The sequence below is a fragment of the Hylobates moloch genome, unplaced genomic scaffold (assembly GCF_009828535.3).
Source record: "Hylobates moloch isolate HMO894 unplaced genomic scaffold, HMol_V3 SCAFFOLD_20, whole genome shotgun sequence".
Lineage (NCBI taxonomy): Eukaryota > Metazoa > Chordata > Mammalia > Primates > Hylobatidae > Hylobates > Hylobates moloch.
Genome location: NW_026652295.1, coordinates 31,941,666 through 31,958,356, shown reverse-complemented (window position 1 = coordinate 31,958,356; position 16,691 = coordinate 31,941,666). Strand labels below are relative to the sequence as shown.

General features: G+C 55.2%; 3 protein-coding genes across 22 annotated transcripts in view; 1 reads left to right on the top strand and 2 right to left on the bottom strand.

Annotated features, from left to right (window-relative positions):
* The window catches only part of SYNGAP1 (synaptic Ras GTPase activating protein 1), a 31,965-nt gene extending 25,448 nt beyond the window's left edge, over positions 1 to 6,517 (bottom strand). For 4 of the 5 annotated variants that reach the window (XR_004245778.2, XM_058432481.1, XM_032141473.2 and 1 more), the window contains exons 1-3: positions 6,251 to 6,463; positions 2,920 to 3,041; positions 628 to 733 (exon numbers count right to left, since the gene is read on the bottom strand). Coding sequence is in view for 4 of the 5 variants with exons in the window: in XM_058432481.1 (XP_058288464.1) it covers positions 628 to 733; positions 2,920 to 3,041; positions 6,251 to 6,317 (295 nt within the window). In the remaining variant the exon portion in view is untranslated. Of the gene's footprint in view, positions 1 to 627; positions 734 to 2,919; positions 3,042 to 6,250 lie in introns of all 5 variants that reach the window. The other variant, XM_032141468.2, reaches the window with a different exon arrangement.
* A 1,805-nt stretch (positions 6,518 to 8,322) lies between these two features.
* On the top strand, positions 8,323 to 10,037 carry CUTA (cutA divalent cation tolerance homolog). Of its 4 annotated transcripts, none has more exons than XM_032141486.2 (6): positions 8,323 to 8,494; positions 8,887 to 9,101; positions 9,272 to 9,331; positions 9,443 to 9,488; positions 9,616 to 9,665; positions 9,811 to 10,037. In XM_032141486.2, the coding sequence occupies exons 1-6, from the start codon at positions 8,396 to 8,398 to the stop codon at positions 9,935 to 9,937; spliced, it is 597 nt and encodes a 198-aa protein (XP_031997377.1). In that variant the 5' UTR covers positions 8,323 to 8,395; the 3' UTR covers positions 9,938 to 10,037. The 4 variants fall into 4 exon arrangements, with proteins under 4 accessions (XP_031997377.1, XP_031997382.1, XP_031997378.1 ...); XM_032141491.2 differs by having other exon boundaries at positions 8,396 to 8,494; positions 8,765 to 9,101; XM_032141487.2 differs by having other exon boundaries at positions 8,475 to 8,622.
* A 93-nt stretch (positions 10,038 to 10,130) lies between these two features.
* On the bottom strand, positions 10,131 to 16,219 carry PHF1 (PHD finger protein 1). Of its 13 annotated transcripts, none has more exons than XM_058432493.1 (15): positions 16,102 to 16,219; positions 14,161 to 14,335; positions 13,994 to 14,075; positions 13,790 to 13,885; positions 13,285 to 13,385; positions 13,024 to 13,172; positions 12,750 to 12,845; positions 12,472 to 12,540; positions 12,214 to 12,337; positions 12,036 to 12,103; positions 11,753 to 11,857; positions 11,437 to 11,626; positions 11,255 to 11,346; positions 10,914 to 10,994; positions 10,131 to 10,774 (listed from the first exon to the last, which is right to left on the bottom strand). In XM_058432493.1, the coding sequence occupies exons 2-15, from the start codon at positions 14,317 to 14,319 to the stop codon at positions 10,486 to 10,488; spliced, it is 1,701 nt and encodes a 566-aa protein (XP_058288476.1). In that variant the 5' UTR covers positions 14,320 to 14,335; positions 16,102 to 16,219; the 3' UTR covers positions 10,131 to 10,485. The 13 variants fall into 13 exon arrangements, 11 of the variants coding, with proteins under 11 accessions (XP_058288476.1, XP_031997368.1, XP_058288477.1 ...); XM_032141477.2 differs by lacking the exon at positions 16,102 to 16,219 and adding an exon at positions 15,353 to 15,829; XM_058432494.1 differs by lacking the exon at positions 16,102 to 16,219 and adding an exon at positions 15,690 to 15,819.
* Between the last annotated feature and the right edge of the window lie 472 nt (positions 16,220 to 16,691).

Below are 16,691 nucleotides of genomic sequence, written 5' to 3'. Positions count from 1 at the left end.
GGAGATGAGATGGGAGTCTGATGGACTTTCGCCGGGAGCAGAGGGGAGGGACAGGGTAATCAAGAGGGGTACAGAAAATAAGAGAAATCAGGGAGGAAAGAGAAAGGGGGTGATACAATTGCAGAAAATAGAAGCAGCTGATGAGAGGAGAAAAAAAGGGGGCAAGAAAAGAAGGATACCTCAAGGACTGAAGGTCCGGAAGAAGAATCAGGAGCATAGGGGTGGGGCAGAGGTCTGGGGGGAGGGCAGGAACTAGGTCATTCTTTCCAAGATCCCAGACCAGGGGCTGGGAGGGGCAGGGGCAGGAACACACGGACTGGAAGCTAAAGATCTAAGGAGACTATTTTTACAAGCACCAGGAAAATAGTTAAACTTCACTGCTGGAGAGGAGAAAGGGAGCGAAGCCGAGCGAGGACCCACAGGGGCCTCTCACCCACAGCCCCTGTCCCGCTCCACCTTCCAGAGGAGGGCGCCTTCTCCCCTCGGGAAGCGAGACTTTGTCTCCGCCTTCTCCCGCCCCCGGCCAGCTCCCGCCGCTCCCCAGCGCCCCCGCCCCGCCAGTCCGGTCCACCTTCAGCCCTCTCCCCGCGCCTGTCAGGGGCATGAGAGCCTGCTCGGCCGCCGTACCATGCTCGCCGTGGGGCCGCCCCTCCACCGGCACGGAGACTGTGCGTCTCAGCAGTTTGTTGCGACTGGACTCGCTCCTCCGGTCCCGGATCAGTAGGGGGTGTATCTAGGGGAGGTGGGGGTGTGTCAGACCTCAGTGGCCCACGCCGCCCCTCCCTTCCCTCTTCCCCGCTCCGCCCCCTCCCAGGAAGGGCGGGCCTCCCTTTCCCCCTAAGCCTGCCCACTTTTTCTGCCCTGGCCCCTCCACACTTGGTGACTGGATCTCTCCCTTCTCTCCCCCAGTCTCTCTCTCTCATTCTTTGCCGTCCCACCCTCTTTTCTCCCTCCATTTGTCTTGAAACACCTTCCCAAGAATTCTCCCAAACCCTACTCAGCTCTTGGGCAACTCCTCAGAAGTTAGCTACTTTCTGAATCCAGTTTTCCCTTGACCTTCAGTTCCTCCATTCTCCCTGCTTTCCTCCCAACCTCCCACCTCCCTTACCCCCTTCTCTCCCTCCGAGCCTGTCACGGGGGTAGCAGAAGCTGCATTTATAATCAGGATCCACAGCTTGTCTCCCTCCCACGGCCCGGCTTGCGGCCAGACTGGGACCCAACCTCCCCTCCCCCCAGAGGGCCTGGTCACCTTCCCCCACCTTTCATCTCCTTCCATCACCCGACCCAGCATCTCTCAGTTCCCTTCTTCCCCTCAGCCATCACCTTTCCCTAAGCTTCACACCCCACTCCCCCTGTCCACCTCCATACACCTTCACCCTTGCAGTCTCCTCCACCTCTACCAAGAGCCACAGGAACAGACCCCTCACTATCCCCCAGCCCCAGTTCCACCACCCATCCAATTCCACCTCCCTGCGTCTGTTCAGGCTGCTCATTTTCCCAATTCCATCTATTCCCCCTCCCACACACACGCCCTTCCTACTCCAGACTGGCCATTCTTATTGCCCCTCAGCTTGCTGGCCACTGCTCCCTTCAATCTGTCCCTATCTCTGTCATTCCTTCATTACCCCAATCCATTGTCTTCCTTCTTCATCCCTATAACAGTCCCCACTCTTGGTTCCAGTTTCCCCCATTTGTCCTGCAGACTCCAAACCTTGATATAGGAGTTTGACCACAGTCACTCAAATGTCTCCCAATGGTGTCCAAAACTTAGACTCCCCAAGCCACCTCTCCTTTCGAAGTCACCATATCCTCTCCTTAACACCTCTACTTTACTCTGTGGCCTGGAAGCTGTCTACCCAGCCATCTCTCCACACTCTCACCTGCCCCCACAGGTCCCTTGACACTCTAGTTAGCCCTCACTCGAATTCTAACCAATCCTCATCACACCATTCTCAATAACTTTGAGGGCCCATCTCTCACCACGTTTGGTTTTCCAGGCTACCCTACCATTTTTTAAAGCTTGTCCCCCAAATCACCCCCATTCCCTGACTCACACTTGTGGGGCACCCTTCCAGTTTTCATCCTCCATTTCCTCCGATGGACACTCCTGCTGACCCAGCTCCCAAATCAACCCACACTCCCCTGGCTCTCAGATCTCCATACCTGGCCACCACCTCCCATAAGAGACCTCTGTCCATTTCATCTCCTTTACTCTGGCTAGTCCCTGCCCCTACTCCACTTGTACTCCTTTAGATAACTCCACATACTCCCAGTTCCCCTCCCTTATATTCCTTCCTGATGTCCAACCAGTCCCTTGCAGAAGCCCTCTCAGTGTCTCTCTAAACCTTGATCTCAATCACCCTCCCAGTCTTCACCCCCATCATGCCAAGATCCACTGACCTCAGTCTTCTCTCCCAGTATCCTCCAGCTACCTAAAACCTCCTCTATCCCCTGCCTCTTCTCTGGGTCCTGCAATTTCTCTCCTTGCACTCTGCTCCCTGATGGAGAAAGGACTGGGAGTCTTGCTCAGTGGGCAAAGCAGAGAGGGGTCCTGAGGATTGCTTTGGTGGGGAGGGCCTTCCATGTCTTCACCCCTTCTCCAAACCCTTCAGTTCCCCTTCTCCATTCTAACCTATCCTACAATATGGACAGTGTGAAAACAGGAGCCTCCCCACCCCCGAAATCTTCAGAACCACATCTCCTCCCCAACACAGCTCATAACCCTCAAAGACTCCCTGCCCAAGATGAGAGAATGACTACCTCTCTTGTCACACTCCAACCCAAGTCTCAATGGCCACCCTCCTGCCATTTGCAAATGTTTCTTCTTTGTCTGCCTTCTTTGTGTCTCTCTCCCCTTCACTAATGAGGACTCTCCCCATTCTCCCACATGCGTTTTCCCAGCCTTCTCACCCCACTCACCTCGTCCTCATCCAGCATGAGCAGCTGGTTCCCCGAGATGATGCAGAACCGAGGGTTCCAACCAGGACGATCATATGGGGAATGAACGTATTGGGTTCGGTGCATAGAGGGTCCCCGTACATCTGGAGGACAGAGACACACAGAAACGGTAAGGGAGGTTCTATGCATTTGGAAGCAGAGGCCTAAAATGGAAAGAAGAGAGTCCATAAAGTGAGAAGGGGACCCCACCGGCCTTCAGGAGATCACAGTTGAAAGTGAGGCACCTGGCAACTCTAAAGGAACACAAGACAAGCATTTATACATAGGGGAAAAGAGGAGAGGATCACATCACAGAAGGCTCTGGAGACTTGGGGGAAGAAATGCAGAGGTTCAGGGATGGGAATTATATGACAGAGAAGGTACACGTTTGGGGGCAGAGAAAGATGAAGGAGCTCTCCATCTACTTCAGGAAAATAAGGTGGAGGTGCCGCAAAATTGGCAGGAGAAAAACAGAGAAGTTGGTGTCAGATATCTGGGTAGAGGAAGACATCCAAATAGCTGCAGAAGACGACTTGGAAGGTGGCACCACCCCCTATAAAAGAGTACGAGGAAAGCTACACGACTGTGAGAAAGAAGGATGGGGTGTGTGTGTAGGAACATTGGAATCATGAGATTCTGAGGGCTAAATATCTAGGAAAGAAGAGGTCGGGGAGCTTACCTGTTCACAGTCAGAGACATAAGAGGGCCTCCCCTCCCAACTCTTCCCTCCTCTGTGCCCTCCTCCCCTAGTTCAACCCTGTTCATCCTTTAGGGAAAGTTCTGGTTCTTCTGGTGGTAAGGAGAAGATGGCTTTTGTTGGCATCTGGCTGTGAAGGGGCCAGGGCAGACAGTGGGAAATATGCCCCTGTTTGGACGAGTTGAGACCAAATTTATCTCTTCCACCATTCAGTGTCCAGAGATTCAACACTGCCCCCACCACCTCACCCCACCTAGTCTCAATGGACAGGATGGAAGCCACTCCATAGGTCAGGAGCCTCCCCAAGGCACAGTGAGGAGCTTGAGGAAGAAAGATGTCAGGGGGAAAGAATGGAATATCCAGGCCTGGTGACATAGAGGGGGCCCCAAAGACAAGAGCTGGAGATGGGAACAAAACTTTCAGAAGAGAGAACAGTAGACCAAATGTCACCCATGGCTGAGATGAGCCCAGGGTCCTCCTTCCCCGACTCTGTTGTTCTTGCCATGCCGCTTTCCCTGCAAACTGCCTCTCCTTTAAACCCAATGCCACACAGGCCCTATTGAAGTAAGAGAGATGTCACATTGGCGACAGCAAAGAGCTAGAAATTAGGCTTAAGGTATCAGATTTTAGATGGAAAAAAGATCAAACTCTGTCACCTTTATGGGATAACCATGAGTATATTGCAGGAGAACTGGTCTTTGAGCTTCATTCCAACAGAATGCACTGAGTAGCAGAGTTCTGCAAATTCAGCCCTTTTCTGTCTATAAATATGTCTCTCAAATTTACCCAACCTCCAGATCACAGTGAGCGATGAACCCTCAGAATGTCCACCATCTAGAAACCACATACTTTGAAACTCTATCTCAACCCATCTCAGAGACTAACTAATGTTCTCTAGATACAGAGATCACCAATACCTAGCCTCTGAAACTACAGACATTGCAGGCAACATGCACACCGCACTTAGACACTTGGTATACCCAGAGGAGAAATCTGTTGATACACATAAGCATTTGGGGAAAGGGCTGGTTCAGGCTGCAGCCAAGGGAGGCAGGTTAGACTTCAGAGGGCATCTTTCTCCTGGCAGCAGGGAACTTAGGAACAACTCTAGAAACACACACACACACACACACACACACACACACACACACACACACACAACACACACACACACACACACACACACACACACACACACACACACACAAATACTGTCTGGACTTGGTGAAGAATGATTCTGGGAGGCAGATGCAAGAGGCAGAGGAACATGGCTGAGAAAGGGGAAATTTTTACTAGGATGAGAAATCCCTCAAGGGCTGAGATGGGGATCCCTTGTTCTAACCATCAAAACCTGTGTCTTTGTACTCCAAATCTCCAACACCCCAATAAGTAGAGGAGACAAGAAAAGAGAAATGATAATAAGAGTTGAGGTATTAAGGGAAAGTGGGTAGGCACAGACTTGTAGTGACAAGGAATGGTCTGGGAGACAAATAATAGGAGTAGATGGAAAAGGAGGCAGAAATGATGGTAAATGCCTAGGGGCAAGGGAATACACCTGAAGGGCCCAACTGGACATGTATCAGAGCAAAGGAGGCAGACCTAATGCGGGGGCTATGACAAGGGGTCAAGACGGACTAGTAGAGAAGCGATAGATATATAAGGGAGCGACCACATAGAAAAGAGATAGAGAGAGGCAATGAACACCAGAGAGGGGACTGATATAGGGGAAGGACAGAAGGGGGACTCATATAAGGAACGGACACCATATGGGGGGAAAGATATAGGTGATGGACAGCAGAGAAGGGAGGGGGAATGGAAATAAGGATTGGAGGGGTGGGGGAAGGGGGTAAAAGTGATGAAGTGAAGACAGTATTAAGACCCCAGAGGTTAAATTTTACTGGTCAAGAGCCTTTAAGAGGGTCAGAGTCTGGGGCAGGATCCTAACCTGTCCCCTACTCCCATCATTTAATCTTACTTGTACTGCCACCCCCCCAAGCACACATAATTTGGCCCTCCCCCTGCCCTGGTCTCCCCTCCCCCACCATTCCCTCTCTCTTCTCTCCTCCCTCCATCTGGACCCTCCATCCCCCCGCCCCCCACTGCCTCCCTCTCTCTCCATCTGGCCCCTTCTCTCCCTCCATCCTCGTCTTTTTCCACCCCTTACCATACTCTGAGTCCCCCACCAAATTCTCCCCCCACATCTTCTTGGCTTCTCTTTTCACCCCTATGTTTTCATTTCTCCCTCCTAGCCCCTCTCCCAAGACTCTGTCCCTCTATTTCCTCGATGTTTTCCTCATCACTCAGCTCCCACCCCCAAATTATTTCTGCAGCTTTTTCCCCAACCCAATCCTTCCACCTTCCCACCCCTTTCTGGCGCTTTCTTTCCCCTTCATCATTTTCCCTTCAGCCCCCTTTCAAGGCCCATTTCCTGGCCCCTCCGTCCCTATCCCTCTGGCCTCCAATCCCTCCTTCCCGGTTGCTCCCACCCCTGCCTTCCCGGTCCTCCCCTCTCCCTCCATTTCAGCCGCTCCCTTCCCTTGGCCCCGACTCTCCCCCGCCCCCTGCCCCTCCCCCTGTTGCCCCCCATATGGCCCTCCCCCTCCCCCCACCACGTACCTCTGAAGGGGGCATAGGACATCGCGGGGATGCTCCCCCGATGGATGGAGGCTCGAGACCTGCTCATCAGGCCTGGGGGGAGGGGGCGGGGGGACGGGGGAGAAAGAAGAGAGAAAGAGGGGGAGAAAGAGGGGGAGAAGGAGGAGGAGGTGGAGGAGGAGGAGGAGGAGAGAGGAGGAGAGAGGAGCAGAGAGAAGCAGAGAGGAGGAGAGAGGAGGAGGAGGAGGAGAATAAGAGCCAACGGCAGCAGCGGCAGCCGAGAGAGAGGGGGGGCGGGGGAGAGAGCGAGAGCGAAGAGAGCAGGAGGAGGAGGAGGAGGGAGAGACTCTGCAGCCCCCACCCCTACTCGGGGAGGCCCAGACTGTGAGAGAGAGAGACCCCTGACTCAAAAACACACCAGAGAGAGACAGAGGTCTTAAAGATGCAGACCCCAGACCCTGAGACAGAGAGACCCTAGACCCACAGAGAAGATACTTCACCACCCCCCACTGTGGGTTAATTTGAGACACAGGCCCAAAATCTAGAGGAAAAGAGACTCCTGATTTGAGGAAAAAACGACCCCAGATCCCCCAGAGAGAGGAGCCCAAGATCAAAATCTGAAAATCCAGTCTCAAAAGGGTTCTCCATACCTACAGACATCTTAGACTCCAGACCCTGAGATGATGATTTCAGGGACCAGGACCTGAGAACCTAGACTCAGAAAAAGATGAAGCCCAGATTCAGAAAGAGCCAGATGTAGAATTAGAGCTTAGAGAACTCAGACCTAGAGAAAGACCCCAGACTCAGATCTCAGAGACTGATAACTTAGAGACAGAGACACTCCTGACTTAAGGGGAGATAGAGACATCAGCTGGTCCGGAGATGGACAACTCAGAGACCCAAAATTCATGAAGAAGACTTCGAAAGACCTCAGAGTGCGACCACAGACCCTGAAACATAGAAACCCCCAAACCAAAAGCATAAAAGGAAACTGGGTCCTAAGAAAGATCTCCACACAAATACTGAAAGACCCCTCCGAAATCTGTCTCAGAGACAAACTCCAAACTCTAAGACAGAGATCTCAGGGAACCTCCCCTCCCCACTTCCCTGCTCTAGAACCTCTGAGAGGTATAACCCTGACGTCAGCCTGGGAAACTCCGAGGCATCCCCACCACCAGACCAATGACCTCAGACCTTGAAGGGAGGGGAAATATTGGGTGAGGGCAGTAGCAAGAGCTTTTTTCTCTGCACCTCCTCCCGCCTCTCTGCCTCTCATTGGCCCCTCCATTTTTGGGTCACAGGATGTGCTTGGGCCCCAGGGAAGTTATGTAGGGCAGGTCCTGGCTCCTCGGGGGATGGGTTAGGGAAAGGAGACCCAAGGCTGAGAGGTGGACCAATCCTGGGGAGTGGAATAGGCAGGGAAGAGGGGACAGAAGGACCATCACCACTGTCCCCACCCTGCAGCCCTCGTTCTCCTTCCCTCTGATTCAGCAGTCTGTCTCAAGCTTTGGGTTTTCAATTAAGATGGCTAGGCCCCATTTTCACCATCCTCTACCCCATTTACAGGGTCTCGCTCTATCTTAAAATGCTTCTTTCCTCACCTAGCTATTGTCTTGCCATGCCCGTGCCTGCCTAATCACTCCCTGCTACCCAGGGACAGCGGGCTTCTAGATCACCGTTGTTCATTCCCAAACCCAGGCATATCTCTGTCCCAACTATAAGGGCAGGGGGCGCTCTCTTAACCCTGAGGTTGGGATGAAGGGTCCTTCTCAGACCCTCCCACTCCTTAAGGCCTCGGAAACAGTGCAGGGGAGGTCACTAGGCACACTGTGGGGTTTAAGGATGATTCCCCACTCCACAGCCTGACGCATCGACTATGCGGGGTCTCTGGCCCCCCTTTCTTGGAGCCAGCTCTCGCCTCACGTGGCCTGCGGGGCTGGCCTGTGATTGGCCACTTGGCGTCACTCACCGAGTGCCGCAGCCGGAGAGGACCGGCCCCCTCACGTGACAGTGGAACGCCGCAGCGGCTCTCCTCAGCCAGCAAGTGGTAGTTTCAGGTTCACACGGAAACGGGCGTGCCATTTCCGCGCACGTCTGCAGATCCGGTGGTCGATTGGTCAAGTCTCCCGTGGCTCCTCCCTCATCAGGAGGCGGGCAAACCGCGCCATGAGAGGGCCAGGATTGGCTGGCTCTGGAGGCGCGGGTGGTCCCTCTTCTACTGTCACATGGTGTGCGCTGTTTTCTTATCACGTGGCTGCCACCCAGGTAAGAAGAGGCCGCTCTTCCTGGGGTTGTTTCTGCGTGTGACGTGTGGCTTTTGAGATCAACTCTCCTCTACCAGCGTAGGCCGCATGAGTGGGGGTCGGGCTCCCGCGGTCCTGCTAGGCGGAGTGGTGAGTGACCGGCCCCGCCCCGCCCCTTCCGGTCCTCGAAGCCTCGACCGCTACTTGCACCCCAAATCCCAGAGGTTGGCCCCCTGAGGTGTGAGTGAAATGAGCCTTTGCTTTATTTTCCAAGTTTCTCTCTCACCTTCAGGAGCATTCTTCGGGAGTGCATCAGAGGGAGGGCAGAGCCTGAGGATCTAAGCGAAGGCTTCCCCGGGTGTAATTTTCCTGGGCTGTTTGTGAGGAGAGATCGAATTGGCCTCCTGCTCTCAGGCCTCTCTGCTCCTATCTTTTGTTTGGATGCCGGCGCTGCTGCCTGTGGCCTCCCGCCTTTTGTTGCTACCCCGAGTCCTGCTGACCATGGCCTCTGGAAGCCCTCCGACCCAGCCCTCGCTGGCCTCGGATTCCGGCTCCGGCTACGTTCCGGGTTCGGTCTCTGCAGCCTTTGTCACTTGCCCCAACGAGAAGGTCGCCAAGGAGATCGCCAGGTAGGGACCTCGATATGCAGCGAGAAAGGATGATCGTGAAGGGAGAGTTGGGGGTGGGGCAGAAGAGTGCTGCTTTTTCCTTTCTTCAGCTCTGGAAGCCTGCCTCTGGGCTGCCAGTACAAAAACTGGGGTCATGGGGTACTCTGAATGGGACTGTCTCTTCACTCCAGGGCCGTGGTGGAGAAGCGCCTAGCAGCCTGCGTCAACCTCATCCCTCAGATTACCTCCATGTGAGTCATAGGAGTTGGGGGGTTAATCTAACTGTGGGAGCTGACTGGGAACCTCTTTCCTGGGGGAAATTCTTTGCTCCCCCCGCCAACTCTCCCCCTCTGACCTTTCAGCTATGAGTGGAAAGGGAAGATCGAGGAAGACAGTGAGGTGCTGATGGTGAGAAACATTTCCCCCACCCAACAAAATATCCCCAATCCCTGACCCCTTTAGCCCTTACCCCTCTTCTGAGAAACTGAACTCAATCCCACTCCTTAATTCAACCATGTTTATCTTTGTCCCTTAGATGATTAAAACCCAAAGTTCCTTGGTCCCAGCTTTGACAGATTTTGTTCGGTGAGAACTTTGAGATGGATGGGGTGAGGGTGTGTACTGCGTGGGTGTGACTTGCTGGGCAGTCTAGGGCTTGCGTGTGAGGGAGTGGGTTCCTTTGGGTAAATCTCTTGAGTAATCCCCTTCCCCCACCCACCTATCCTTGTAGTTCTGTGCACCCTTACGAAGTGGCCGAGGTAATTGCATTGCCTGTGGAACAGGGGAACTTTCCGTACCTGCAGTGGGTGCGCCAGGTCACAGAGTCAGTTTCTGACTCTAGCACAGTCCTGCCATGATGAGCCCTGTTCCTGCCATGATCCCCTCGATACTTCAACGCCTTCTGACTTCCAGGTGATGACTGGGCCCCCAATAAATCCTGTCTTTGGGTCTCTCTGCCTTTTGCCTGTTTTTTCCTTGTCATGTATACAAATTTGTTGGGAGAATATAAGTGCTTCTAGTCCCTGTATTCTCTACATCTTTCAGAATGACTCAGAGCTGCTAGATTTGTTTATTTCTCTTTATTTCAATCATACAGAGTCCGGGATCCCTTATCATCCTCCCTCCTCAGTCTCTGCCCCCAGGGGTTAAATAATTTTTAAAAATATTTAAAAAGCTGTAACAAAATAACATCAAAAGAAATGGGAAGGATGGGAGGGGTCAGGAATCATGAAGGAGGGTAGATAAGAGAGCCTCTTCCCTACCCCCCGCTCTTGGATTCCAGCCTGGGCAGTAGGGAGAACTACCCCCTATCTCTCCAGGTACATCCCAGCTGTAGGTGAGGTCAGAGGTCAGGGTATGAAAGTGCCGGTGTGTGTGAATGGGGAGCTGGGCAGAGGCAGGCTGTTCAGAAGATGCCCCCTCCTCCCCACTCAACCAGGTACTGCACAGAGCCATCAGGCCGTACTCTCCGAGCAAGGACCCGGACAGGGTCCCCTCGGGACAGGTAACCAACCCCACCTCGGACTCCTCCCCCAGTCCCAGGAGACAAACTACGGCACAGGGGAGAAGGGGGTGCTGAGCGTCTAGGAAGACCTGGGGATGGGGATGAGACTGAGGAAGATGAGGCAGTCATCGAGTGGGGGGCACTTTTAGGGATGTCTGTGGGGAAACCAATGTGAAGTTCCAGGGGTGACCTAGGGAGAGAAGGCAATTGTAAGAAATGGGCAGAAATGGAGAGCACAACTGAATCAGAGAAACAGCGTTAGAGACTAAGAGCCTTGAGCACATAGATGGGAAGAGGAGCATCACTGGTAATAGAAGATAGAATCTCACCTGTCTGGGGGTTCACCATCCCCAGAGGTCCCTGCGGTGCTGGCAGAAGGGTGGAAGGAAGCAAACATCCGGATGGGGCTGCTGGGGTTGGAGTGGGGAAAGTCAGGACCTGAAGCAGGGGAACAGGACCTTCTCCCCCTGGGAAGTGCAGAGCTCAAACACTACCCCCAAGGGACTCCCTTCCCCAGAATACTGGCTACCAGACACTAGTTCTAGAAGTCAGTCTAGACCAAGAAGTGGGTAGCCAAGGGGGAGAGGGAAAAGAATTACGGGTGATAAAGTCCAGAAGATGTGAATAACTGGGAGCATATTTTGTGGGGGAGGGGCAGAGGAGCACTGACCTGGGCAGGCAGCGGGCATCTGTGGGCCGGAAGTTGTAGCCGCTGCTGCCCTGGTAACTCTGGTTAGGGCTGGGGGATGGAGACACTGAGGCCTAGAAGAGGGGGCAAAGGACTGAGAGATAATCCTTGACTCCTTCCCACACCCCACCATTTGTTCCATAGGGTTCCCCCTGCTCCGGTACCTGCAGTGCCCTCTGCAGATGAGCCCGCTCCCTCTGCTCCCGGGGCTCGGGCTGATTGCGCACTGCTGAGGGTGGCCCCAGCTCCTCCACTTTCCCCTTCTGCCTCCTCCTCAGGGGCTCTGGCTCCGGCCTCCGGCGCTTCCCCAGGGGACGTGAGACCCCTCCCCCAGGGCCCTGCCCTGAAGGGAAGCTGTAAGAGGCCTTCTTATCCCCCCAGCCCCCTCCCGGACACCCCCAAGACCTCCCCATCTCTATACATATACCCCCCCAGGACTAACACCCTGAGAACTTCCCCCATCCCCCCTGGACCAGTGACCTGGTGAGTGCTCCATCTCCAGTAGGGAGCTCCACAGGGGGAGGCATCCGAGCATGGAGACCAAACAAACATTTCCTCTTCTTAATCTCTCTCCCTGAAATGAAACTGGGGCAAAAAGAGAAATTATATAGGGTCAGTGCTGTAAAAAAAGATTCCTCCTTACGCCATTCCTCAATCCTTTTCAGTCAGTCTTCTAGGTGGGTTGCAAGTCCCTCCCCTTCCAGGCTTCCAATCTCCATCTCTTTCCCAGCCTCATCCTTGCCTCCTCTTCCCTCCAACTCACCGGTCCTTGTGGCTGTTGAGAGCAGAGAGGAGCTTGGAAGAACGTTCTCCTTTGGGGGTGTCTGAAAGCTGGGAGAAATGAAGAAAAATGGGGCCAGGGGAGCAGTGATTTCTTCTCTTCCCCTTTCCACTACGTCTCCCTGTCCCATCCCAACCCCCAAAACTGCACTACCCCTTACCTCCCCCAGGAGCAATCTGTCCCAATTCTCAGAAGTGAAGGGGAGGATCTCACGATCAAAATCAAAGTATTTCTTCTTACAGCAAACGCTGAGGTGATACAGGACAAGATGGGCCACATCCACCCTGGAAAAACAAAGTTTTCAAGACCACAGAGGCATTTTAAGAGCCAGGGGAGTCCTGAGGTGGGAGGTTGGGGAATATAGAGTGAAATACTGGGGATGTGGAGTTACACTGAGGTCATGCCCAATCAAGCTTACCAGCGAAGCTGTAGTCTCCGGACTTTCTCAGGGCCCCCGCGACACACACAGCATTCAAATTCGTAGAACCTGGACATGGGCAAGAGGGAGCAAACACACTTACACAGGCAAACTATGCCATCCCCTGGAAGACTCACAAGCAAGGATGGGGCGAACAGGTGAGGTAACGCTGCAGAGGTTGGGAAGAGACTGGAGTGGAGAAGGGTGTGGGAGAACTGAGGGTGGAGCACGAAGAAAGAGGGCATCCTTGGCTCCTAGAGAGTCTGCCTTGGTCTCACCTGTCCCCATAGAGGAGGGGCTTGCTCAGACACTGGGTGCAGGCCTCATGGAACCACTGCAGGCAGCTCCGGCACTGCAGCATTTTCAGGTTCCACCTGAGGGGGAACACAGGACTTCTGGCCTCCAGAAACCCCCTTCCCCATAACTGCCCCGAACCCTAAACTTACCTCCCATTCCCCTGAGTGCTACCCTCATCCTGTTCTCTTTCCTTCATTTCCTGGGCTCCACCACCACATCATTCATTCCACAGTCTGCTCCCCTCTCATTACTCACTCCCCAGGGCCACCACAGTAACAGTAACTCTGCTGTCGGTTGCTCAGATGTCCAGCATCCCAGTCCAGCCCCTTCAGTCCATATGGCAGAGACAGCTTCATACCCAGCATGGCTCGGGCATAGGGGCCCTTCTTCAGGGCACCTCCCCTCTGCAGAGACAGGACAGGTGGGTGGCTTCAGAGGGGTGGGGAGAGGAAAAGGCTTGGGAGAGGCTGTGGATGGGAGGCTCCCATAAGAAGGGTAACAGGGAAGTGCCTTTACCTTGGTGGCGATCGCAAAGACACACTGGCGGCATACCCAGGATGTGCCCTCTCCCTCTCCAGGGGCTGGAGCCCTGGGAACGTGGCAGTCCTGGTGATAAGCTGAAGAGTGATAATAGTAGACCACTTATTGCATACTTGTGTGTGCTTCGTATTGGGACAGGAATAGTCTTTACCCATCTCACTTAATCCTTGACCATGGTCTTGATGAAGGGGTGCATTACCCTTATTTTACAAGTCAGGGAACTGAGGCTCCTAGAGGTTAAGGGACTTGTCCAAGGTCATATGGTTAGAAAAAGATGCATTTAAACTATCCTCTGCCTGCAAAGGTTATACCACCCCTTTCCATTGCTGCTTCTCCCTGGGCTGAAAGGGGATGAGGACTAAGATAGGGCTAAGCAGCCTGGCCAGAGCAGTGGCCTGGGGACTAAGGCCAGGACAGGTGACATAGGGACCATCCTGGAGGGAAGAGCAAGCTGGACCATTCAGGTGACCTGCAATCTCACCATGGCGACACTTCTCACAGCTGACCAGACGGTTCCCAGGGACCACAGTCTCAGAGCGACAGACACAACAGAGGAGTTCCTCCCCAGGGAGGGCAGCTGTGAGAGAACACAGTGTCATGGGGCCTGCCCTTAAGTCTCTTTCTGCCCCTCTAAGCCAGGTTTGTTTTCCATGAGATGTGCAATCTCAGGTCTCTAGAGTCTTACCAGGGCTAATATCTTTCCATAGAACCAGAAACTGCGAATCATCTTCAAACTGGACCAGACACACCTCCCTAGCACTGTCCACCTGGAATGGGTGAGCAAAGAGGATGAAATGGGAACCAGAATTAGATAAGGGGACTAGGAAGAAGATCAGAGGTAGAAGGTCTTACCTTTTTGATGGTACCCAAGTATAGCAGCCCATCAGTCCATCTGGCCAGCACATCTTGACCCTCCCAAAGCCGAGGCCTGGGGCCAGAGGTGGGAGCAGGAGAAGCTGGGTCCCAAAGTGAGGACGCACCAGAGCGGCTCAGCCGGGGGGGCTGCGCCATTGCATCCTGGGGGGGCCTAGCAAGAAAAGAAATGGGGAGGAGAAGGTTATGAATGCTGAGCAAGCTTCCCCTGTATTCTTTTTTTTTTTTTTTCTGAGATGGAGTTTTGCTCTGTTGCCCAGGCTGGAGTGCAGTGGCACAATCTTGGCTCACTGCAACCTCCACCTCCTGGGTTCAGGCAATTCTCCTGCCTCAGTCTCCCAAGTAGGTGGGATTACAGGCGCATGCCACCACGCCTGGCTAATTTTTGTATTTTTAGTAGAGATGAGGTGTTGGCCATGTTGGCCAAGCTGGTCTCGAACTCCTGACCTCATGATCCACCTACCTCAGCTTCCCAAAGTGCTGGGATTACAGGCGTGAGCCACCCAGCCCGGCCAGCTTCCCCATTTTCTTTCCCTATTTTGCCGTCAAGAATGAAGTATCTGTGCCCCCATCTCCAAATCCCTGAGACACCTGGATAGGAAACCACTGGGCACCCATCACCAGCTTCTTGAGTCCTCTTCCAACTCTAGTGACTGGCTCTCCTCTCGGTAACTGCCCTCCCCCCGACCCCAAACCTAGTTGCTAGTTACCCAGCTTCCAGAGCTCTCCTGGGATATTATATACTGGCCTTGAAATTTTAGGAGAAATTATGGTTGTAGGAGCAAAGGCTACTCTGTTTAGAGGTATCATAATTAGGGTGTCCTGTTGCCCAGAAGATGTGTTTTGGGACCTTTTCTGGAGATGTTTTCCAGAGCAGAAACGGCTGTCTCCCCAGGCCTGCGTGTCTCATTAAGAACAATCATCCTGGTGCCAGGTTATGTCAGGTCACCCTCAAATTCGGGGCTCCCTGCCCCCGGGTTAGACAACTTCTCTGAGTGCCCCGGGAGGGGGGCGTGTCCCAGTCCCGGTCTCTACTCCCCAGGACGGCAAGTCCGAGAAGGGACTTGCGTCGGCCCGGACCCGAGGCCAAGGCGGCGAGGCTCTCCCGCCCGCGCCCCGCGCCGACCCCCGGCTCCCTGCCCCCCACCGGCGCCTCCTGCCGCCTCCTTACCGGTGACAGCTGGGGCCGCCGGGAGCCGGGCAGGGGCAGACGTAGGAGACCTAGGCGAGTCCCCCGCGCGGAGAGGGCACGTCCGGGCGTGGGGGGGCGTGCAAGCGGAGGCCGGGGGGTCCCCAGGCCCAGCCCCTCCGTCCCGGCGGCTCTGGGGCGTATGACGCAGCAGCCAAAGCAGCGGCAGCGGCAGGAGGAGGAGGCGGCGGGGGGGAGGGGGGGAGGGAGGGAGGGGAGGGACGGACCGGTTGGGGGGGAGGGTGGTGGGAGGGGAGGACTGAGAGAAAGGAGGAGCCGGAGGGGGGGGGCGGGCACCACCTCACCCCACCTCCCTCACCTCCAACAGGCCTGGAGGGCGCCGAGGAAGAGGCTGGCCCTCCGCGGCTTGGGGAGCGAAGAGTCGGACCCAGTGGGAGAGGGAATCCCCTCAGCCCCTTCCTCCGACCTGAGACTCGCCCTTGGGCCACGAGGGAATCCCCCCACCCGGCAGTCCGCCTCCGGCCTGGTCCCCCGCCCCATGCCACATCCGTTAGCTGCCCCACCCCCTATGGTCACTCCAAGTCCCGCCCCCCCGGCCCCAGTTCACGGCCCCGCCCTCCATTCACCCTTCTCGATGCCCCCACCACGCCCTCCTCCCTCGCGCGCCCCGCCTTCCACTCGCCGTTAGCCCCAGCCCCGCCCTCCCCGTGGCGAGTCGCGCCCCACCCACCGCCCTTTTGCGCACGCGTGTCCCCTCCTGCGCGCGGCACCTGGGAGGACTGAGCCCCTCCTTCACCGGGCGGCGGCCGTCGGCGGTTGGCGCGAGGGAGTCCGCGGGCGTGCGCGCCGCTTCCCGGGGACGTCCCGCCCCCTGCTTCCAGGGCTGGCGCAAAGACTAAGGGGGCGAGGACCCGAGGCGGTGACGCCACCGAAAGCCAGCCAATGGGCAGCGAGCGGGCAGAGCCCCAGACGTTCAAACGGAAAGGCAGGGAAAGGGCGGGAGGAAAGAGCCAGCAGTTTGCGAGCGCGCGCTAGCCCCGCCTCCGGACTCCGGGGTCCGGTCCCCGTTTGCCGACACCTACCAAAGGAACGTTCTTCCCTGGGGCTGGGGTGGCCGGCGGAAGGGTGAAAGTTATCTATAACTAGTGACCAAGGAGGGGGCGTGGATAGCTAGAGGGCACACCTCCCTGATGTGACGGAAGGGGTAGGGGGTATTAGCAGAGGGGAAGATGATCCAGGCCAAGGTCCAGAACCCGTGATAGCAGAGCGGAGAAAAAACCAAGCCCTCAGCCCCCGCTCCCGCCTCCCACATAAACGTTTGGCAGAGGGAACAGATCACAGCTCCCACCTTTACAGATAC

Excerpts from the sequence above, each read along its gene's own strand:
- CUTA (XM_032141486.2), top strand. The coding sequence starts at position 8,396 with ATGAGAGGGCCAGGATTGGCTGGCTCTGGAGGCGCGGGTGGTCCCTCT. Across the intron at positions 9,102-9,271 it reads GTCGCCAAGGAGATCGCCAG|GGCCGTGGTGGAGAAGCGCC; the intron begins GTAGGGACCTCG and ends TCTTCACTCCAG. Across the intron at positions 9,666-9,810 it reads GCTTTGACAGATTTTGTTCG|TTCTGTGCACCCTTACGAAG; the intron begins GTGAGAACTTTG and ends CTATCCTTGTAG.
- PHF1 (XM_058432490.1), bottom strand. The coding sequence starts at position 14,991 with ATGATACCTCTAAACAGAGTAGCCTTTGCTCCTACAACCATAATTTCT. Across the intron at positions 14,336-14,929 it reads ATTTCTCCTAAAATTTCAAG|GCCCCCCCAGGATGCAATGG; the intron begins GCCAGTATATAA and ends TTTTCTTGCTAG. Across the intron at positions 12,104-12,213 it reads ACAGATTGCTCCTGGGGGAG|CTTTCAGACACCCCCAAAGG; the intron begins GTAAGGGGTAGT and ends CATTTCTCCCAG.